The sequence below is a fragment of the Plectropomus leopardus genome, chromosome 8 (assembly GCF_026936395.1).
Source record: "Plectropomus leopardus strain MGB_pleo_1.0 chromosome 8, ASM2693639v1, whole genome shotgun sequence".
In the NCBI taxonomy this organism is placed as follows: Eukaryota; Metazoa; Chordata; class Actinopteri; order Perciformes; family Serranidae; genus Plectropomus; species Plectropomus leopardus.
The window spans coordinates 29570363-29595055 of NC_142183.1; the positions used below are offsets into that span (position 1 = coordinate 29570363).

General features: G+C 39.6%; 1 protein-coding gene across 2 annotated transcripts in view; it reads left to right on the forward strand.

Annotated features, from left to right (window-relative positions):
* nrg2b (neuregulin 2b) overlaps positions 1-24693 on the forward strand; it is a 78548-nt gene that overhangs the window by 42903 nt on the left and 10952 nt on the right. The window contains exons 4-9 of one of the 2 annotated variants that reach the window (XM_088081353.1): positions 1065-1188; positions 10834-10892; positions 14919-14942; positions 19636-19738; positions 21805-21934; positions 24339-24466. In XM_088081353.1, the coding sequence (XP_087937479.1) occupies positions 1065-1188; positions 10834-10892; positions 14919-14942; positions 19636-19738; positions 21805-21934; positions 24339-24466 (568 nt within the window). The remainder of the gene's footprint in view (positions 1-1064; positions 1189-10833; positions 10893-14918; positions 14943-19635; positions 19739-21804; positions 21935-24338; positions 24467-24693) is intronic. The other variant, XM_042493905.2, reaches the window with a different exon arrangement.

Here is a 24693-nt window from a genome sequence, read left to right on the forward strand (position 1 = left end):
TTAAATATCAAAGATGCAGGAATCTGATCATGTAATTACAAACTTAATTCTGAAACAGCTATCAAACTGTGTGGTTCTGGGCCCTGACACACCAAGCCGATGGTTAAGGGAGCCCTAGTTTTTGCAGTTTGTTCCGTTGTCTCGTAGGCACTATTCGGCCTTTGTCTGTTTTTTTCAACATGTTGAATCTGCATTGTTGATAGCAGAGCCAGACAGTGAATAAAATCCCTCTGATTGGCAGTTCAGCTCACTGCAGAAGTGAGGAAATTAAACAAATAATTTGAGCCAAAAGGGCATGAGATCGAAACAAACTTGTTATATTAGGAAAGATTATTTTTAGCCATTGAGCTCTTTAGCAGAAGCCGTTTTTAATTGTTTGTGTTGGTGTTTGCTAGCACAAGGTGAAAATTGTTTGTGAAAGTTGTTGTCCAGTTTGTGTTGTGCTAACTTGCTAACTAGCATCTTGAATCTGTCCTGTCAGTCTGCTGATTTCTGTTTTTGAATGATGAGTACAAACTACCGCCTCCTGCTAGCATGGAGAGTTATTTCCTGTCACGCAGGTGCAGAATGAATGTGCTAGTTGGCTTTCGGTTGTAGCCTTTGTGTGTTCATGTGCAACTTTTTGGCTGAGACACAGGTGAAGTGAGGCGATGCAACAGTCAGCCTCCTTCGCCACAAGTTCTTTGATGTTGTTTGAGTGTGTCTTGGCCTTTACGTGGCTGGTGCCGTTGTCTAGTATCTGTCAAGATCAGTCAGTTTTTGATAGTTTGAAAAGGAGGAAGACAGAAGTGTGTTGGGGGAGCAGGTGAATTCAGCTGAACTTGGCTCTTTCCGCTCACAAAACCAGCCGCTACGAGCTGGAGAGCTACAGCGAGCACAGGAAAGTGAGTGATGCCTGCCCAAAAAGTAGATAGATTTGTCACACTAAGCTCTTTGAAATTCACTAAAGAGGTCTGAAAGGTATGTGGCATACTGTGGTGTATGATGTTCAGCACTATGGCTGCCAGAAAATTTAACAAAAGCGTGACAGCATTCTTTGCATCTGTTCTCTGTCTGACTGTCAGTGACCACCACCACCCCGTCTCCAGGTGTGAGTCATGCGAGGCGCTGCAACGACTCAGAGAAGGCCTACTGCGTCAACGGAGGAGACTGTTACTTCATACATGGTATTAACCAGCTGTCCTGCAAGTAAGTTGGATGCTCAGTCGGCCCCCTGTCCCCTCAGTCATCACTGTGTAGTTGTTCCCCTGTCTCTCCTCCCTCCCTCTCTCTTTCTGTCTCTGTCTCTCTGGTCTCAGACTCTGTGTTGCTGGTCGCTGTAGTTGTGTCTTCTGTTCCCTGGGTGTGCCCTCCTCACATACACCTGCAGCCATTCTCCATGCACTGTGTCTATGGCTTATTATTCACAGTCCCCAACAGTTGTCACAAAAGGGTTTTTGTATAGAGCAGATGGCTTAAAGAGATCTGAACTGGGACATTATGTCAACATGCATTCACGTTGGTTGTTTTTGATCCACACGGATCTCTTTACAGTGAGTGAAGCTGAATGCAACAGCAACACCGAAAAATGCCTCTGTTAACAGAACGTCATGAAGAAATGGAAACAGGTACAATATTTCCAACACTAGATAAAACAAAGTCAGAGACTGTATCATATGAAGTTGCAGTGAGCTGTTAATTCATCGCTTTTAAGCCAAAGGCAGAAGATAAATGTTATTTTGGAGCCTGACCGGGCAAAGCTGCCACCGTATCACTGCCTGTACCAAACAGCAGTATGAAAGCAAGGGGCGCTCATGCTGCAGTTAATCCAAGAACTTAAAGATCCGGACCAGCACGCTGCACACTGACTGACAAAAAAAAAGGCTATAAACACCCCGGACTGCTTGTCTCTAAGAATCTCAGTCAACCCAGGGGTCTCCACCTAATGGTTTGAATCTTTGACTTTCAGAAGAGTAGCCCCAGTAAAGCCCAGTGGAAACAGTTTGCATCTACCAGCATACATACACTGTGATGACAGTCTATACAGGGCAAATTTATTAATGTTATTGTCAATGATATATATATTTAAAGAAAGTTTTTATGTTCCATCAGACAGTATCGCAGACTGCAGTCTCCTTGGTCTATATTTGGTTAGCATGCAGGTAACTTGTATAGTATGGCAGTTGATTCTACTACTTTTGCCGTCCCCGTATCAATCAAATGTTTCTGCAGAGCGCAGTGTTGCTCAGAGGAACTTCACAGGCACGAAAAGTGAAAGAGGACGTCTGACTGACGTAGTGTATTAGCTGCTGCCTCTGCTGTCGGTCACTCTGTTGGCATGTAACCATGAAATGCTTTGCATGCTGAGGGCACCTAGTAAAGCAAAGAGGACAGCGGAGAAGAGACAGATGTTAATACGTCAAAAATGTAGAGTGATTTGGTCCGTCCTGAATTTTTATTGTTCTTCAGCTACCAGTGAGGATCTATAATTAAGTCGATGTTAAGCCTACATTTTATTAACTTATCCATTCTCACTCACCACCATCTGACATTAGCCACTCTTAGCTGCCTTCAGCAACCATAATCACAGTATTGTTAATACCTAATAGCTAGCTGCATGTATTGACTGCACATCAGATAATAGTTTGACAGTATTAATAATGTGAACCCCAAGTAAAGCATTAACTTAAACTGATAATCTGTTGAAACAAATATTTTGATTATTTAAGAGTGAAAAGTCCAAATATGTAAAAATTTTCTTCACTTTGCTCAAAGTTGACAGTGAGCTGGGGATCACAGGGAAGCCAGCTTAATAGCAAAAGTGCTTGTCAGAGGTGAGATTGCATAAAGCTGAATCCTCTGCAACAGTCACACAGTGTATGTTTTTTTTTAAAAACTAAGGCATGATCAGAAATAAATATGATACTTGCATATTTAATGCATTGTCCATCTTCCTCTGTTACTGCTAAATACTTGACTACAGTGCTGTAATTTTGTAGTTCCTTTTTTTTCTCAACGTTTTTGTAACTGTCACAATATATTGATGTCAAAGCATCATACTTATCCTGCTCTCTACCTTCTGGTAGCTGGCTCTGAGACTGCATAGCTGACACTTGATGTTGTGCTCTGATGCGTTCACATGCTGCGTCAACCTCAGGCTTTGACGACTTGAGTCGTTTGATGCGCATTTTAATGGAAGAGGCGACCAAATCCTCATCATCCCAACAATATCCACTTTGTCATCTTTTGTTTTTTCACCTTAAATTTCACCTTAAACCTCAAATTGCTGTGTTCTTTGGCACTCAAGTTGAGGATGTCAGGAGCTCACACACACACATGCATGACAGCATCAAGCAGAGGGGGGAAAACTCTGAGGACGTTGAGCGGGAGTTTGACTTCTGTGTAGAGATGAAGTGAGTAATATAAACAGCTCGGGTTTGATGAAAATTAGCCTTCCAAATATCATCTCTTTTTCTTCCTTCATCTGTGACTGTTGGTGTCACCACGTCTTGTGTTGTGCCAGTAGAGAGGACTTACACTAAAAATTCATGTCAAGCTGGACCTGAAATGTAGTAACAGTGACGCTACAACTACTTTTGCATTGACGCAGACCAAGAGTGGTGAACAGTGTTCAGTCTGCATGCTAAATATCAAGTCCTTCTTCTTCTGTTTATTTGAAATAAACTGTTAACATAAAATGCATCACTTCCTGTGAGTGGGAGGATTTTTCCCAGGAAAGAGCTACCAGACTGGTAGGTGTTTAGAACAGCAAGTGCAAAAAATTTCCATGAACTGGATATTAGATGAATCACTGCTGCGTTATATCAACTTATTACTGAGAAAAACAGATATTTATTTATATGAATATGTCACAAGTTACAGTGACAGCAAATATGATAAAACAATGTGCATGGCGAGGCAGTGTAACCTAGTAAAAACCCTGGCTGACAGAGGCAGGCAAACTGGAGCTTGGAGCATCTTACACTGGTGAAGTAGAGGTGTAAAATGGCATCATATCACCAATTATCTGGTAATCTCTATAAACATATTCTACATATATTTGTGCAGAATCTGTAGGTGACGGGACAAGATATTGGTATTGTAAGTGTTGTGGTTTCTGCTTGTTGTCTGAGTATTAATGACCAATCACGTTTGAACGACAGTTAAATAGTCCATGTGGAGAGGCGGAAAGCATTGGTAAAATGTAGTGTCGGTACCACTGGGCTATTGTCTGACGATGAGTGAGCTTTATATCAATGTTTTTTTAAAAAAAATGTATGTACATTCATGTGCAGATATCTGTTTATAGAGATTAGCTGAAATGACCAGCATGCATAAGAAGAAGTCTAGGATGGGATATCTGTTGGCGCCAGTGTATTTGCAACCATAACTTTGTATTAAAGGGACATATCGACCCAAAATCAAAATTACATATTTTTTTTCATTTACCTGTAGAGTAACTCATCAGTCAAGATTGTTTTGGTGTGAGTTGCAGATATCGGCCAAAGAGATGTCTACAGTATCTCTAATATAATGGATCTAGATGGCACATGGCTTGTGGTGCTCAAAATGTAAAAAAAAAAAAACAACAAACAAAACATTACAGTACATAAACTACATCAGCCAGCCATATCACTGCGTAGAAAGAAGCATGCGTCTACTCATCGACGAGGGGCTTGTGCTTTGTAATAGCATGAGCTACCAGTAGATGCATGCTTCCCTCTATGCAGTGATACAGGTGTAGTTTGTAGAAAGAAAATAGTTCCTACACTATACGGCTTAAAATAAGGTCTGCGGATTATCTTAGTATGACTTAGTAAACCAGTCGTGATTTTGCTGCTGAGCTTTTTAAATGTATTTTTTTAGCACTTTGAGCACAACAAGCCGAGTGCCATCTAGTTCCATTATATTGGAGAGAAGGCAGACATCTCTACGACTGATATCTCCAACACTCGGCAACGCACACCAAAACAATCTAGATTAATAAATAGCACTACTGGTAAGAGGAAAAATATGTATCTTTGATGTTGGGGCTAAACTGTCCCTTTAAGTTAAGCTAATAAAAAGTGTTGTTTTCCACTATGTGAAATCTATATTTTCTAAACTAGAGTTTGTAATCTTTCACTTCCAGCTTGCCGTACATACAGGGTCACTTTGTAGATGTGTAACAAACACTTCCCCCGACAGTGCGGATGACAGATGGCGTGTATAGACGTGCGTGATCAAGAGCTTTGTTGTTACGCATCCTGTACAATTGGATGTATCTGCTAGAAATCCATCCTCAGATCCTTTGGTGTCTGCTCCAGATCTACACTCTTTGTTTCTTCATTTCCATTTCTCTCTATAAATATATATTTCCATTCCTCGCTTCCCCTCTTCACTCTCTCTCTCTCTCACTCTCTCTCTCTCTCTCTCTCTCTCTCTCTCTCTCTATCTCTCTATCTCTCATCTGATATACCTTCCGGTCATTGCTGAAGGATAAATCAGGATTTTTTTTTGCATGGTGCTGACAAGCAGAAAACTTTGTTGGAGAGGGTGCATATAGGCATCACGAGCTGCGTATAGAGCAACTTAGGAGTACAAAATGGGCCAGATTGTACAACCTCCTGTGCATGATTGTTGCTACATGCGAACATATATCAAGAGGCTACAGCAGGCTAGCGAGGTAGCAGCCAGCAGTTTCTGAGAGAGTTACTGTAGCTTCTCAGCTTTGTCATCCTTTGTTGGCCTGTCTGCTTGGGCCAGTGGATAACAGGATGTAAATAAGACGGCTGTCTGTAGACTGTCTGCTCGGCTTGTTCCCTTCAGAGATATGTAGACCCCCACTCACACTCGAGACACTCACGATTCACTGCATGGCACTGGCAGGCAGCGAAAAATTGCTAATATCCCTGAAATTCGAGGTGGTATTTGCAAGCTCCTTTGTGCCGACCATGGAAACGTATAATCTCCTCTTCCCTGAAGGGGAAAGTAATGCTGTACTGCAAAATGGAGTCTGTAGGTTAAAGTGGAGGACGGCACATACAGAAAGGCACCCTGGCTAAAACAGAGTGTGGAGGTTAAAGTGGAGATCAGTACATGCAAACATGCCCCCTGGCAAGCTGTTGGCAGTGAAAGCTTGGTGTGTCTTTACTTACTCGATGTTCCTTTCAACCTGTGGTGAAGGTTTCTGCATGGAGTTGAACACAATTAATCTGCAGCTTGTTTCTAAACTCAGTTGAAAAATGTTTGCCCATGTATTCCCAGCTATAGGTTGAAAATGCCAAATTTGCATCAGTGAACTTCATTTATACTAATCTAATATAAAAATGCCACGAGTTCAGGCTAGCATTGATGCATCAACATTATGTCCATGTTTTTTTTTCTCCTCTTAAATTCGATGATCCTTTGTATAATTAATATATCAAAATGAATCACAGGCTTTACTTTTATTCAGATGGTTGGAACAAAAGGTGTGCTAGCTTTTCTTCCCCTCTGTGCTTGTTCCCAGGGCTGAAGAGTCAAAAAAGAGAGAGAGAGAGAGAAGGCGAGCATGTGCAGATAAAGAAAGGGTGGAGAGAAGAGGGGAAAATGAGAGGCCGAGAGAAAAGAGGCAAAGAAATGATATACAGTAAAAGCTCTGCCGGCATAGGGCTGCCTCTGCTCCGAGTGTCTCCCACCTCTCTCTCTTTCTCTGCTCTATTTATAACTCTATGGGAAATTGCTGAGTGGGCTCTTCCGAGGGTTTTTGCTGTAATTGATTCAAAATGCAAGTTGTCTCTTTAGTGGTGAGAAAGAGGAGAAAAGGATCCCCAGTCAGTTATATAGACAGCACATACATGGGGGTTGACCGAGGTCTTTTTATTCTGGATACATTTGTTGACCACATATTAATCACTGTAATAAATACAATATGGCTATTAGAGCCAGAGAGCTTCTGTTATCCTGCGACGACTGTAATGGGGCCACACCCATGATATCATAACACTGTGGTTCATCAGCTGCTGTGATTCATCTCCAGTGTAATGTGTGCTGCAGTTGGGTCCGATTTTCTATAACATGCCTATTTCTCATTTGACAGCAGTAAAAGCTGATCTACTATCACTTACAGCAATAAAGAGATGGAGTTAATTATGCCTAGCTGGGTAGAAGCCATGACACTCATTATAACACATCATTCAAGACATTTCAGAATTTGGAGCACTCTCTCTAAAAGATTTATTTTTTTAAGGACATCAGTTGAAATGAGGTCCTGTTGTGTTTCCGTTAAAGATAACAATTCATTAAAATGAATGGCAGTATCAAAACTTACAATCAAAAGTACTAAAAATAACAGTATTTTGGACTGTGTATCAATTTTGGAGTGACTGTGATGCAGTGAGGAGCCTACTTGTTAGTTTCAGTGTTGTGAGTTTGATGGCTGTTGCTTGAATATGAATCATATTCAGCCCGTGGTATCGCTGACAGCTCGCCACCCATCCAGAAACAAAACACCACATTCTGCAGCTGCATGTAAACTGCTGCCGTTATTTATGCTCGAGAAATACCAAAACCTATTCCAACCATTTTCATGCTCACACACTGTGGACGGCTCTCTCTCTCTCTGTTTGTGTGTGTGTCTCACTCTTGCACTTTTTCTTGTCAAACCAAGTTCAATTTTTACATATCCTCATTTTTGCATTTGTCAGAAGGTCATTTTGGCAAGTCCTCATTCTTAAAGGCTTAGTTTACAGTGGTTCATGACAGGATTTTTTTTTCGTCATTACAAGTTTGTGATGCAGGCTTTAACACCAAACACACAGCATGGCACAAAGTAAGGATGCTGTCTTCATTGCAGTTGCACCCTCCTCCGCTGCATGTGCATGATTAAACAGGGCAAACCGCTTTGATTTCCTGCTGAGTGTTTGCACCCCAAGTTTCAGCTTCATTAAACCTTGACCTCAAAGTACACCAACCTCTACAAGGTACATTCTACTTCTGTGTTGGTTGGAGTTTTAACCACAGCTATAAGTGTACACTGCATCATATTAATAAAATCATAAACAGAAAATATCCTGGAGGCTAGTGATACAGTATGTTTGTTTACATATTGCGTATTAGGGGGAGCCCATATAGTCTCCAATTTGAAAACTTGATCTAAGGAGCGTGATTTGACTGCCGGTCTGGCACTAGAATCATCGCAGTGGCGGGAAATGTGGTTATGAAACAAAGGATCATTGCATTAGGGCTACATGGAGGTGCTGAATGTCCTATTTTACATAGAATTGTGTGTTTTCTACCAATAAGTCAGGATATTATAGCCTATTTCAGTATACATTTATTAATTTAGAGCACTCACATAAGAACAAAGTATAAGCGCAGCAATAAATATATAGAACCATGAAAAACAAGAAGGCTGAGATCTCCCGTGCTCTGTTTCAGTACCATGGACAGCACCATACCTACACACGCACCCCTAAACACAGCAAACAGTCCGGATGGAGCACGTCCTATTATAAGATATATTCTTATGTTAAGCCAAGAAGACAAACTATTTAATTGGGTGTTTCCGTTGTTCTATCTGGTGCGGGAATAATTGAAGACATTGTCGCAAATGAGAATATGGATCATGACCAAAAAAACAAAAACATGATTTGACGATCAATCAACAATTGGCTGAACTTGACTAATAAGATTTAACTGCAAATTGTTAGTGATGCCCCAAGTATTTTTAAAGCTGCAGCAAAGCTTCTCCAGTTATTATTTTTTTTTTATAGTTACACTGTTACTTATAGTTTGATAGTAAAATGGTATAGAAAATTATGTGAAATATAATCGTCCAAGCGAAAAAGATCTTTGTGTACTCAGTTCAGGTCTCCCCTTCTCATGTTGAAACAGGTTGTTGGGTGGGCACTCGTGAGGAAGACGGACATTGTTTATTTATTATTAATGTGATCTCAATAAAATTGAAAATGAAGTTCATTTTGCTTTGTATTGCCCGTATTATCATGATTTAAGACTGTGATTATTTAACAAGAAGTAAAAGAGATGAGGGAGGATACAGCTCTGTTAGCATGGTCGTTTAAACATAAAATGTTTTCATTTGCAGACTTAAAAAAACAACTTTTATAGACATTTTATTTGTATATCAAAACATTTACATCAGTGTACAAATACAAATCCCCTTATGCAGTCACACATTCCCACAGATAAATGAACAATGACAAAAACAGCATTAATAATTATAACAACAATTAACAGATTATAAATTATTGTACGAAATACATACATAAAGAAAGAATAGTTGAGTAATTTGACAAATATAAAAGTTATAAAATAAAATAAAATAAAAGGCAGAATCAATACACTCATGTCATCCATAGAGGATGTCCTTTTCAGTCAGTGATGAATGTTTCTTTGGCCAAGAAGGACATAAATTTATTTTCTATTTACCTTAAACAAATTTGCAGACTTTATAGAACATGGATGGGCTAAAAGAAAGATGATTCTCTGTTTCCTGTTATTATTTATGTGGGTGTTTACTGGCAATAGTTTTATTTTAGGTATGAAATGTTAGTTCTATTGTTAGTCAGACAATGTTTAAGATATAGTATCGCATTGTAACTGCTGAAATATGTTTTGTTTTTTGCAAAATTGAATATGTTGTTTATGGATCACATGACATGTCTGTTACTGTTGTGTTGCTGTCATGTTATTCTGTGTGGGATGGGCCACTCAGGGGCATGACGCATATAAAATCATTCATTCATTCATTCATTCATTCATTCATTCATTCATATAGAGTGTCACACGTGTAAAGTGATAGGTGTAGCTCATATTGACACATGCTTTGTTCCCTATATGAGAGTGACAGACAGTTATCTGATTGGTCCAGTCTGACAGTGGATTGATTCCCAGTCAGATCACGACCACTTGAGTGATGAGTGCGTTTATGTTGCTTGTTGTGCTTTGTGATAGTCATTCGACCATACCTGACGAAGATCTCTGTTATACCCGAACATTGCTCTATGAAATTACATTGCTGGGAGCTGTCAGTACAGTTTGCAGAGCTTTTGTCAGATTTTTGTTTGTTTTCCGATCAAGCACCTGTGAAAGTTTTTTGGATCCTGTATGCTGCTCGTAGTGACGAACCCACAGAAAATGATCACTTCACGTTTCCTCAGCTCATTACACTTTCTTAAGGCTCATTGTGTGGTTGGCCCAAAATTTCACTGTTTAGGCTGATTCTCTCTTCAGTTTTATTTTCATCAAAAGAAGTCAGTTAATGCCCACTGTAGGCTATGCTAAGGCCCAAACAGCAGAAAGTTTGCAATGAAGAAAGTGGAGCATTTAGCCAAAGAGCCAGATTTCTTTCTCAGTAGTTGGTGGAGACCTTGTTCTTTGCACATTGCTTAACATATCCTGGCTGACATGGAAGTGATCTTGTTGTGATGGTCATCCACTCCACTCAGTTAGATTGTTGATAGTCCATATTAAGGCATTTGTTTCTGTGTGTTTGTGTGAGAGGGGTTGAAGGTTAATCACTGTGCGTTTGACCCCTCCCACTTCCTGCATCACCATCACATGACCCTCATGACTGTGTGTGTCTTAGCTGTAGCAGTGATGTCATATTGATGGCGGTGATGTCACGGTATGCAGGTCATCTCTCTCTCTCTCTCTGTAGTTGGTGGATTGTGCTGTTTCTAATCCCTCATCTCTCTGCTCTCTTATGTCTCCTCCCTCCTTCCCTTCCACTCTCTCTCTACCCCTCTTTTCGATCTGTCCTTGTGTACTTCTCCTCCTCCTCTCTTCCTCCTGTTTCCTCCTGCTCTGTATCTTTAACCCTCCCCTCCTCCCCTTCCCCCTCCCCTCTGTGTCTTGTTTTCCCTCCATCAGGTGTCCCAATGACTATACGGGGGACCGCTGTCAAAACTCCGTCATGGCCGGTTTCTACAGTATGTCCATCTGCTCTTGTCTGTCTCCTTCTCACTGAGATGCTGCATGCTACATCGGAGGGGTTGGATAGAGGGAGCGCTCTGTGTGTGTGTGTGTGTGTGTGTGTGTGTGTGTGTGTGTGTGTGTGTGTGTGAGAGTGTGTGTGTGTGTTTGCAAACCTGCTCTTGTGTTTCATGTAAACTGAAGTGAGTGTGTGTGTGAGTTTGCATGCCTCTGTGTCCACCCCTTCCTCTCCCTGTCTCCCCTGGTTCCTCCGTGGTGCTCCTCTGGTCACCAGAAACAAACAATCGAGATATCAGAATTAACACACAAAACGCAGCAATTTATCTGCTTATATTCATATGTAGAAACATAGAAAGCTGCTGAAAAAAAGCTCCACAATTGACAACTCAACGCTAAGCACCGCATTTTTATCGACGCTTACATTTTAAAATTTTGTATTTTTAAGCTGTAAATTTTGCACAAAAAAACTTGCTGCAGCTTGTTTCAGAGAGCTACACAAATAGAAACAGAGGAGACAGAGAATTAAAACTAATGAATACAGGATGTTGGAGTTATTTTCTTCTATTGTAGCACTGTGTCACTTTTCATTGTAGATGGTCCATCGGTGCTGTTTAGATTTTTAACAAAATATGAGCAATAAATTAAACAACAAGGCTACAGTATGTGAATAGAAATGATCAGTACAAGGTTGAGACTATGCTGTATCTCTCTTTTAAACAAAGAGAAACATCTTTCATTGATTTTATTTTTTGGAGTAGGAGCACGACTGACAATTGGAGGCTTTACATGGAGAACAATGTAAGTCCTTCTGACATTGTTTTGAACAGCCGCCAGTTATTACTTGAAGCTACAGTGTGTCCAAAATCCAAATAATTTGGCAAGTGAATGAGAATGAGATTTAGAGTTAGAATATGTTCGACTATTCAAGTCTTAATGTAATGAGATTTGAAAACATCACTCGTGGTTTTATCTGTCTGAGGGCCGGTCCCTTTGTGATATTGATTTTCATATAAGCTGTGTTTCTGTGGATTCAGGCCTGGACTAAGAGATTAGGATAAAACCTCACAGTGATGAATAAGAGAACCTGTTGTTTTCACCCTGAGCATCCATGGATCATCTGATAAAAGTTGTCATGATGGCATGTGGATAAATGCTGCTTGAAATGTTCTAGGGTTGACTTTTAATAATTTGAAAATGGTCTCACGTGTTTTGCTTAATATCACAGTGTAATTAAATTAAAGGAATAGTCTGACTTTTTCTTCTTTTTTTTTTTTAAGTCCTCATGGACTTTCATGATGTTGTGTATAAAACAGCAGCCAGGACAGATTTGGCTTAGCTTTGCGTAAAGACTGGAAATAGGGGGAAACAGCTAGCCTAGCTCTGTCCAACAGTAACAAAATCCACCAATCAGCACCTCTAAAAACTCATTGGTTAACAGGTGATCTGTACAAGCAGTTTATTACGACCATTTATATATCACATTTGTTGTTAGGTGGTGACGTCACATGGCCGAAGCAAAGGAGGAAGTCAGGTCATGGTATAAAGAGTGACAAAGTCTGTGTACAGAAGAGGACATGGTGGATGGACGGGTCAAACAAACACAGGACTTTTACCAAGACCCTAGGAACACAGCTCAGCCTCAATTCCAATTTTTACCAGTGGCCACTCGTGGTAATGCAGCAAAAAAAATACTCCACTACCCAAAAAAAGTATTTTCCCCATAGGCCTCCATTGTAAGAGAAAAAATGATGAAAGGAGTACTGGAACTGCAAAGGTCAATTATTTTTTTATTATTTATTATTTATTTATTATTATTTTTTCATATATATATATTTTTTATCCATGGAGGTTTTGATATTTGTAAAACTTTCCTCGTGCTGATGAAAGCGATTTAAAAATACGTGAAGTCATCACATTTTAAAGACAATTAAGTGAGCAGGAGCCTGTGGGCGGGGCCAGTGGGAGAAACACTGCATTCTTTCAGTGCGCTGCATATCCTGTTGGTTAACCCTTTTCTTGCATATTCACCAGATGAGCAACTCCATCTGACTAATTTGGCACCATATTGGGATCTGGTGTCCAATTCCAACATGCCTTACTTTCATTCAGCAGTCCACCGTTTGTCTCTAATGTAAAACCAAAAACTCATGTATCGCATGTGTTATTTTACATAACAGATGTACTTATTTCAACCCAAACCACAATCTCTCTAAATCAGTCTTAATCTGTCCTAAACCCAACCAAATAGTTTTGTTGCCTGAACCTGACCAAGTATCTGTGACCGTTTCACAACATTATCCACGTGTGTAAATCGGCGACTGTTCATGTTCATATCTGTCGTTTAAGTAGTTTTGGGTAAATTACCTATTCTGTCATTTAGTTGTGAGGATGTCTTGCATCATAAAATGTTTAAACTAATGCGTTAAAACTAAAACTTGTGTTTGTAGACTAGACAGGTTATTGGAAAATCAGTGGCGCGGATGGGCAAATTATTATTATTTTTGCCTTAAGACAGAGACAGGCTTGTGTCCTCCTGCTTCCAGTCTTGATGCTAAGCAAAGCTAACTGTATCTTGGCTCTAGCTTCACATTTTCTGTACAGACACGAGAGCCGAGGTGTCAATTTCTTCATCTAACTTTAAGCAAGAAAGACAATACGCAGATTTTCAAAAATGTCTAACTATTCCTTTTAAATCACAGGGATACAGTGGGGCATGTTTTGTCACTCTCCTGTGATTGCATGGGCAGTGACACTGAAACACATGATGGTACAATCAGATGAGATCCCAGGACAGGTGCATATAAAATTAGCATTGCACATTTGGTTTGGCTTGTTACTTTGATACAGAAAAAGAAATGCTCCTCCCTCCACCGGCTGCATCATGCTGCTGTTACTGGCCCAGCAATCACAGAGATAACACAGAGGCATAAAAATGAATCCTCTTCTTCTCGTTTCCAGGGGTTAAACACTGTTGCTCCATGCCATGTTGTCTTGCTTTGTCTGTTTTGGAAGTTTCCACACCGACTAATGTCTAATTTAAGACCAGGTTTTTACATCATGAGATATCACACTGTATGTAATGTCTGCTTATTCTGACCCCATCATCAAGCCTTGTCTACATGCTGAAGTCTGTCTGCGTGCTTTTATTTTTTGCATTGTGACCCTCTCTCAGTCAGCTGAAGTGCTGCTGTGTTAAGTTCATGTTGGTTTGTTGCCGGTGCGATCACAAAGCACTGTCAAAATGTAGAGCAGCTGAGGTCAGGGTGGACAGCAGATTGGCTGCCTTTTAATACGGGCATCTCTCTTTACAGCCAGTAATGCATGCAAAGCCATGGAAATTTGGAATGGCGAGATGATTTCTCTGTAAATCATATGAGAGGTTATAATAGCTGTACGCAGCAGTAGTGGGACAAAGTGCTATACAAGAGGTATGCTGTAATCAATACCAAGGCACACAGTTGCCATTAGTCAAACGAGTTACAGCGCCCACCCCCATTTGCTGTGCCAGCCTCATCGACTGTATTGTGTTTTTATGTTGGAGAGTAACTCACTGCTTTTTATCTTTTGTTTTTTTTTCTTTTGTCTCGTTTTTTTATTACAATTATTATGATTTTGTTTTCTGTCTGTTGTTTACTCCAGAAATGAGGTCTAGTAAATATAGCAGTAAGTGATGTGGCTTCTTGTCTTGCTGTCTTTTGTCCGTCTGTCTCTGCATGCCTTTTCCTGCCTGTTGGCTTCTCTTTCCTTCTGGTTCTTTTTCTCCCTTCGCTTTTGATTTTTTCTTTTGTTTATTTATTTATTTTCCTATCATTTCTGGGGGTCACAGAGCTGAGGCTGTCTGAGTTGTCTGTCTGTTACTGGACGGTACACGCGTCAATCACTGTGATTGACAGCATTAATTAACTCATATTCTGGTTCAGCGTATATAGGACATGAAAATAATCCATCTGCTCCAAAGTGGACATTACACCTGACCCTATCTGTCTCTTTCCTTTTACCATGACAACTTTCTGCGCTGGCAGAGCTTCTCAGAATTGAATTTATGGGTATGGAACATTATTATTCATTTTGCTGTGCTTAACGGGTTTGCCAAGATCCTCTCACAGTCACACATTATTGTGCCATCTTCTCTCTAAAACCAACAACTGGGTCTCCCTCAACCTGTCCCTCTTTTTCTCCTGCCCACTAACCTGCTTTTAAGACACGTAACCTCCCCTCTTTGCATGTGCTCTTCTTACAGTCTGAGTAATTTGGACAATCGGAGAAAGAGACAAATTAACTGCGAAGGATACATCAATGAGAGAAAACGCAGAAAACACTATGCAATAGGCCTGATGCAAATCAAAGCTTATCTGGACCAAATCAGAGCAAAACCCCCCAAATCAGAGAACGTTTCACATCATCGATAAATACAAGTATCTGGCTCGTCCTCTGGGCTTTGGCAATGTGCGTATTGGCTTCAGCAGCCTGTCGAATAAAAACATGCAAGCTGCAAGTATTTTTGCAAAGCGTTGCCAAGAGCGAGCAAAAGGCCTGACCACATAGTCTGTCCTTATTATTCTGCCCTTGATTGACTCAGTGTCAGAGTCAAGAGCTCGCCTGTCCTAAATCACGATTGCTGTTGGCTCCACTGTGCCAGCGAGCTCGCCTTCCCATTTCCCTTTGCCTTTCTGTATCAGTACCCTGTGACACACACACAATGCCGGGCCAAGGCTCTCGTAGGCTTGTCAGTCCCTACAGAGGCCCTTTATTTAGACTCTCCGCTCCTCCTCCTCCTCTTCCCTCGCCCCCCTTCCTTCCTCTTCAGTGGCATGTGTTAGCTATTGAGGGAGGGGAGACGGGGTAAGCTGAGGTGATGAATTAGGTAAAGGGGACAGTTTTTGGTTCACCTGCCCCTGTTTCAATCTGATCTCCGAAATATGTCAAGTGTTATCATCCCAACTTGTCAAATACCGCTGCTTTGTCGGTTGACCTGCACGTCAAAATATGACTCGCTGGGTACCCTCATGCGTCAGTTTTGGACATTAAGGGACAGTGTGTCCATTTCAGGGTGTTACCTTTATTGTATCTTTTCCAACTACACTTTCTTTTTATACAGGAAATGTACAGTTCCTTCTTATTATATACATAGTCTTATCCAAAATAAACGGACATACAACATTTGTTAAACACTTTATTTACAGATTTATTTCCTTGAGTTTAGGCAACAAAAGTCCATGGTTCGGTTCAGAAAAAAACCCATCCTGGCTTGGCTTAAATAAATACATTTGTGACAAATGTCATATAACGTCACGGGATATACGTCCCTAGTGTAGCACGCTTCACATAAAGATTGCAGCAACATACTGGTTTCAAGGTATACTGTGATACATTTACGGCATTATCTATGGTATTGAAAAAACACGCATTTGGACTGAGAATCTCACCTTTACTTTAGCTATTTTCAGAAGGGAGACTTTTCACACTTTTTCAATTAAAAACTGTTTAAATTTTCAGTTATAGTAATAAAACATTTGTTCAACCAGACCTTATGGGTCATCATAACTGATAGTAAAACTGATAGTAGTACTCTAAAAAAAAAGCATGGTATTTTCTCAGAAAATGTTGTATTGTTGCAACCCTTCTTTACATACTAGCACACTACAATGTTATTAAAACAGTAAATAAATAATCATAATAATTAAGATAATAATAATATTCGTTTTAAAGGGGAAGTGAACACCAGACTCGTAGCTGGAAGTCCGGTGTTTGTTTGACCCTTCCGCCCTCCCTATACAAACTCTCTGGCTCTTTATACTTGTTAGTTGCCGCTAGAGTTTGGAACTGCTTTACTGCCACAGCGAAGGTTGGGTCTGTGCGTCTGTCCGCTGACAAAGCACTGGTATTTGGCGAGTTGGGTTACTGCCGGCTGTGTCAACAACTGCCGCAGTGTGGTGCGTGTCACACCGCAGCGAAAGGTGGGTGTGGGTTAGTGTCTCATGCTGAGATCACTGACAAGGCGACTGTATTTGGCGAGTTGGGAATGAGAACTGGCTGAAATACAATGAATCAATAAATTGAGCTTTCTGATGTATTTTACCATATTTTCAACCAGCTTTCTTCGTGATGAACCACAGCTAGATAAATAGACAGATTTAACTCTAGGTTGCTGAAGACTAGGTGTCACGTGGTTTAAAAGACAGCTTCAGTTTTAGTCCAAAGTGAGAAGAAATTAACAAATGTTTTAGTAACATCAGCTTTATGACATTGAAAAACAGTAATTTATCTTTAGTGACTTTAATATGGCCGTAACGAACAATCCAAGGGCCTCCATAATCCAGTTTTAGTTGATAAGGGGACAAAGTCAGGCCATTCTGTGGTTCCTGGGGACTAGTTTCTCCCCGGGCCTTTCTCCTGGACACGCCCCTGCTCCCCTGCTCCTCTCTCAGCCCCTGCTCCTCTCCCTCCCTCTGTCTACATGTTTCCTCCTGCTCCTCCCTCCTGACCTCTTTTAGCCTTTGCTTCTTTCCCTCCCTCCCTCTTCCCCTCATGTTCTGTTCTTTGCTCCCTCTGTCATTGTGTCGTCGCGCTTTCCATACCGACACAGAGTGTTGCACCACAGCGGGCCCAGAAATCTGAATTAACCCAGATACACCAAGATGGCGTATTCACACGGCATCACCACAAACCTGTTGGAAGTTAATGTTCAGTGTAATGTGATCCAAATCTGTCTAGAGATGTTCCCAAAGGCAGGTTCTTGCTATGACAGAAAAGTCCTGTAAACAAGTCGATCCTGTCACCAGCAAACACTTCACAGACGTCCTACAAGTGTCTCTGAAGTGTTGACTGGAAAATTCTTAGTGAGCAAAGAGTAAAATGTAAAATAAAAGAACATTTATGGCTCCTCGTAAATTATTTCTTCATGTGATTATAGGTCAGTTCAGTAGTTTCATAAGGAAAAGTAAAATATTTTTTATGGTAACTTATATTTGTCACCAAATGTGGATATGAATTTGACATAGCATCTAAAGCCAAAACTGTCAAATTATCGCTTAAAATTTAGGGAGAACTCATAAATAACTATCGCAAGTCATTGTAACACTTTTTATGACAACTTTACTCCAACATCAGAAAAATAACTAGTACCATAATACCATGGCTTACTATTTTTACCCATTTTTAAAGCAAACATAACAAAACAAAACACAAAAAACATACTGTGGTCACATTTTTTTTAAATAAACAAAGACAGAGTTAAAGGTCAAGGACACTTTTGAACAGAACGTTTTATCTGTATCTTTTAACTCAACTTGTGATGTAGCAGTGAACTCCACGACTTCGTGACATCACTGTTGGGTGGGGTTCCTGTTGTTACAAAGCGCACTTCTGACCACACCCAACCACACCTACCAGTAACCCTTTTTACACAGAGACTAAGTCTTTGCAGTTTTACAAAGAACCAAACGACAGCGGCATCATGCTGCCCCCAGTGTTTAATTTGAGACAGCATGCCGGCATTGTGGAAGCAAAAGATGCATGACATGTAACACAATAGAGTTGGCCTCTACTGTGACAACATATGCGTCGGCAGCACTTTATAAACAATAACATTAGCATAAAATGGTAATTGCAGTCACCATCTTGTCTTCTGCTCGGAGGGTAAGGAGCTCCTGAAATGCATTATCTCCCTAATTTGCAACATTTTTTGGCTGTTGTTCTCCTTTTAGAGTTAGCATAATTATGGAATTGAGAGTTTTCAACATAAAGTATCTAAAACTATGGGGTATATCTATAGCCTTTGTCAGTTTTTTTGAGACCTGGTGGGCTGAATCATACATAGAACTCCCTCAGATAGTCATATAAAAAAGCCTTTGCAGTACTGTCAGCTGCGTTTCTTGAATTGTCACTAATGTTAGCCATGCCTGCGGATGCCATAAAACACACTACATAAGCTCATGTTCATGTTTATTAGTTGCAAACGGGTATGTTTTGTTTACCAAAACCAAAAAATGTGAGCACGTTCAATCAATGCACTCTTTTAGTGTGTTCATGTGCAACTCTGCAAACTTGATAGCATAAAAATACATGATCATACAAGCATAGGAAATGAAAAATAATAAAAGCACATACAGCTTACCCCTGTAATCAAGTAGATTAATGAATTTAAAAGTGACATGAAAAACATGGCTTACATCCTAAAGTTATGGTGAGCTTTGTGAATACCAAATCATTATACTCTCGGGCCTCTGTGGTGTCAACACTTTGCTATATTTTTTTCATCTTAGCCACATGTCTTTTTGATGATCCATCCATACAGGCATGCATTCAGATCCCCTCCAGTGCCATCTGTAGCATTACATCCCCATGGCCATTGTAAATACATGTGTTTAGGGACAGCAGGAAGTCTGTGCTTTTCATCATAATATTTCTGAGCTTGTAGAATTACTCCTGTGTTGTAGTAGTAGTAGTAGCAGCAGTGTGTTTGACTGTAGTACAGTTAAATCTGAAAGGCATGTGACATGATAGAGCAGGAGCTGTTTTACAGTCAGCACAGGGGATAGGATGGCAGCAGATAATAGTGAGAAAAAACTGTTTCTGTAGTCACCATCAATGGAGTAGAGCTCATGCTGTTGGTGTGTGTGTGTATCTGTGTGTGTGCGTGCGTCTTTTTGTCTGTTCTGTGATTGTCTTTCTGCCAATGCATGGGTGTGTGCGCGCATGTGAACACGTGTGTTTGTATGTGCGTGTTTCCACCCACAGAGGCTGAGGAGCTCTACCAGAGGCGGGTGCTGACGATCACAGGCATCTGTGTAGCGCTGCTGGTGGTTGGCATCGTTTGTGTGGTGGCCTACTGCAAAACCAAGTATGTGTCTCTGAAAGGAAATATAACTATTTATTTATGAAAGGCTCCAAACCTTTAAATTAACCCACTGCAAAAAACATTGCGACTCGCTTTTTGTCTTCATGCTTTAGAGCAATGGGGGGTGGGGGAGGGGGGGAGTATTCAGAGACTTTTCTTAAAAAAGTACAAAATATACCGAAGTATTCAAGACACTTGTTCTCCTTCAAAAAATGTCTGCTGTGAGTGATTTATATACTAAATTATTAGATGGTTACTGATGCATATCTATGTAAGTAGCATTTTATTGTTGCAGCTGGTCAAGATGAAGCTCAAGCAGCTCATATACATTAGCTAGTTAAGTCCAGTGGTTCCCAACCTGAGGATCAGGCCCCTCCAAAAGGGTCACAAGACATATTTAAGGGGTCGTGAGCAGGAATGTAGTGCTGCCAGGGTGTACCCGAACAAAGCTTTGCCTTTTTTTTCTCCAAATGAGGAAATATTAACAGTTCTCATCATCTGTCTGAAATTCATTTTCATTTTTTAAAATGCTTGCCCCCTTTAAACCTGGATGGACATCTGTTTTCCTGCACAGCATTTAGATGCCATTTGAAAGTATTTAAACTTTTAAAACATAATTTCTTTCAAAAACATACATACGTACATCAGTACCTTGGCATGAATTTTGCCATAAATTGTAAAACGTTCTTAAAACGTGACAAGAAAATGACCTAAAATGTATTTAAATGAGAGAGAGAAGTTTCTTTTAAAAATGATTAATTGACCAGGTAAAAATATCAAGAAAACCTTTTTTATCTCTTATAATTGAATGTTTAAGTTCATTTTCAGTTTTGTTTTTTATTTAAATGAAATCATTTAAAATATTAAAAGGTGAAATAACTCTTTGATGGAACTGCTAAGAACTCATAGACAACTGAAATGTGACAAGGAGCCCCAACTACACACTGCTTTTTGAGCAAGAGGTCACAAGCCAAGAGGGTTGGGAAACACTGATTTAATAATAAATTGTATTTTACAGCTTTTCATATGATTTTTTAATCAGTAACTCCAGCTAGCTGTCAAGTCACATTGAACTGAAAGACCTCATAATTGAACTTATGTAAAATACTTCAGTAAATGTATTTAGTTACTTTCCAACACTACTGTAGAGTGACTAATTCACATTCCAACACACATGCCATTAATGGAATGCTAATTTGTTTTTGGATGGGTTTGTCATGTGTCTAAAAAGAGAAAATTGTTGGTTGTATAACTGCACAATACCCAATCACATTACATTTACCAAGAGCCATCGATTATTAACCCTTTGAAACTTGGATTGATATTACTGTCCTTGTGCTGCATTCAGACACTTTTCATAAATATTTAGGACCACAGGCAATTTGGTTTGATTTCTTTTTAAAAACATGGAAAGAAAAGGACAATGAGCAACTTAAAATGCCCTGCAAATCACAAGAAATTAGTAGAATTAGACAATTATTATTTCTTAAATAAAAAAAAAATAAAACAAGGAAAAATTTAAACTATACTAAACTATACTTATACTTATCAGAGTTATATTTTTAAATCTTTCAGAATTGTTATAATTTTTACGCCATTTTTTTCTGGGTCATTTTTTTGATTTTGGTTTGTTTGTCATAGTTTCCTGTCTGCCAATTTCTGGGTCATTTCCTGTAAAGCTGCTTATTGTTTTTCTCTCATGTTTTTGAAAGAAATAAAGCTTATTTGCCTAGGTTTCAAAGGGTTGATTAATTCCTTCTGCTCTTCATTAATTTTTTTTATGGTCCAGAGTTTTTCTGGACCTTCGATCCTGAACATTTTACAGTGAGTACAACAGGAGAATACTCTTTATTTCATTGGTGGCCAAAAGGTTTGTGTTGGAGACAGCGTTGCCAGGCCTAGAAGATATTGCTGTAACCATAAAACCATGATTTGATGGGTGGAGTGCTAATTATTGACAGCTAAGGAGAGATAGGAAGGTTTTTTGAAGAGCAATTAAAATGAGTAGCAAAATGATATCAGTCACTTTAGCCGAATCACTTTTTGTTCCCTCATCACCGCCCCTCCAGGAAGCAGAGGAAGAAGATGCACAGTCACTTACACCAGAACCAGAATCAGTGTGTGGAGCAACCCAACCGTATGCTGGCCAACGGACCCAACCACCCCGGTCCCGGTCCTGAGGAGATCCCCATGGTTGACGTGAGTCCAAACAGTGGAGACACGCAGCAGCAGAGGCAGGTTCAGGTGATCCTGAGGTCAGGTTTAACTGACAGGCTGGAAGTAACGTCACCTCCTGTCGACCCCAAACTTCATGCTGGGAATAAACCCACAACAAGTCACTTCTCACAAGTTTTTTTCTCAGAGGCAGAGCTGCACTCAGAAATAAATAAGTAACCACCACTTTTTTAAAGTGGACCTATTCTGATCATATTCAGGTTTATACTTGTATTTTGGGTTTCTGCTAGAACATGTTTACATGCTTCAACAGTCACACTAAGTTATGCCTTTGCGAAAAATTATACAACAATTGCACCTGTTTATTAAGAAAAACAATCCTAGTATAATACATGTAAAACTGCAAAAGTCAATGTAATATAATAGAAATCTGACAATAAAAGTAACTTCATGCAACAAACAAATACAAATAGAATAGATACAAATAAAGATAAATCAAGTGAATAAAACATGTACTGTATGGTAAAAAACAAACTGTCAGTGTTATATGATAGAGAAATGAAAATAAAAGTAACCTCATAAAATAAACAAATAAAATAAATAGGCAAAAATAAATACAAATTCTAATGAATCCAGTAACAACTAAAAAAATGTATGATAAAAATCCAAATTAACATTATGTAATCTAACAAAAATGAATTGTGTAGTATGATCAAAAAATGCTAAAATGCATTGTATAAAAACACTGTCTCTCGAGCTCGGCTCCCGAAAACGCACTTTCTACTGTAAAAAATCACGGTACATCACAGGTTCCACGACGCTCATGCACTGCTCAGGCAGACAGTGTGTTACAGGCATAAAGCCTGAGGTTTTTGCTCACAGGGATTACTTTAATGTACATTTACCTCATTATTTGAAGCTTTGGCCATATTTGATATGAACATTCAACATTGTTACTGTATATATCAATCCCTCCAGGATTTTGCAGGCTGTTTCTTTTTGGTTTGTGCAGCGTAAAAGGCCTTATTTCACGACTGCTTTTCCAAAAACTGTGATGTAAGTTGCAGTGTTTATAGATGTGCATTTACATTTGTTAGTTGTTGAAATTTCTGGGGGCAAATGAAAATTGCAAAAAATAGTTGTGATACTGTCTCGGATTCTGACCTTATAATTATAAACATTATTGACAGTTAATTGTTGCAATTGCAGCACTGGGACAAATTTGGAATTTTTGACTTTTTATTTGGAAAACAAAATCAGTGGACTGATATGTGACAGAAAATAAGGCAAAGTATAACAGGTCCCCTTGAAAATGATGTAACAAAAATAACTGACTAGGTTGAATGTCAAAACAGGGAAAAGTTACTCATTCAATGGCAAGAGGGGTGTTTATTTTCTTTCTTTCTTTTTATTCTTTATATACATATATATATACACACACACACACACACACACACATATATATATATATATATATATTGTTTGTGTCAGAGTGGGTGTGTACCAGAAAATTTCTTTGCATCCTTGATTTTGTTTTAGCCGCTGGTCACCATCAATAAAAATAAGTCGAGTTTTATTTATAAAGCCCATTATCACAATTCACAGTTTGCCTCAGAGGGCTTTACAGCATACGACATCCCTCTGTCCTTAGACCCTCACATCGACTAAGGAAAAACTCCACAAAAAAAAACTGTAACGGGGAAAAAAATACATCACAATAAAGGAATCAGTTGAGTTTACAATCATCTATTAGCCACCAATCAAAATTTTTAGAAGTCACATTTTGTAATCCTCAGGCTGACTTTGCTTTCTTATCAAAGTGCTACGGAAATAGAGCTGGATATGTCAGTGCTTTTAAAAAAATGTAACTGTCCTATGAGTAGGATTTTGGGGTGAAAATTTTCAGAATACCCTGAGATATACATTATTGCTAAATTACTGCTTCTTTAAAATTTAAATTTAGCTTCGCCTGAGAAACTGCACAGCAGGCCCACAGAGCCTCGGCCGGTTCATGTTAGATGGAGTCACTGGCAGCCTTTGTTTAGCTTTAACTCCAACAAGAAGCTTCTTTTGGCCCTCAGAGCAGTTTGGTCTTTGTGTAAATAAAAGTCTGATCCACCGACAACACGGGGAAATATGGTGGCACAGAGCTGACAGACGTTAAAGAGAGGGCAGAAACACCTACCATTCTCCTGGAGACATAATGTGCATGAGTCAGCATAAAAGCAACAATGAAAACAGTGAGGAGAGAGGAGAAGAGAAGAGGAGTTACACAAGGTCTGTGCAGGAGAATCTCTCATCGTTACTTCATATTTATGTATATTTATATTTACTGTATGATATGTTTGTTATCTGAAAGTGGAAACACAAGTAATGTATGTATTAAAATGAGTGTGAGTGTGTGTATGTGTATGTGTGTGTGTTGCAGTACATCTCCAAGAGCGTGCCAACGACAGAGTGTGTGATCAGCCACGGAGCCGAGGGTGCAGGCAACTACGCAGGCAGCCGAATGTCGACCCGCTCCCACCACTCTACCACTGCCTCACATGCTTCCAGGTAGACCTGCCGCCACACACACACACACACATCCAGATGGGCACGTGTACATGTGCAAAGATAGTAACGTCCATATTCCTAGTCTTCTTTTTCCATTTCATTTTCAATCATTAACAGTTTTTAAAAGGGACTATTTCTTTGTGAGAAAGTAGTTCCACTGAGAACTGGAATGGTCTGTGGATTTTCTGGAGTAACAAGAACATTGTTTCTGGAAAGAATTATTCCTG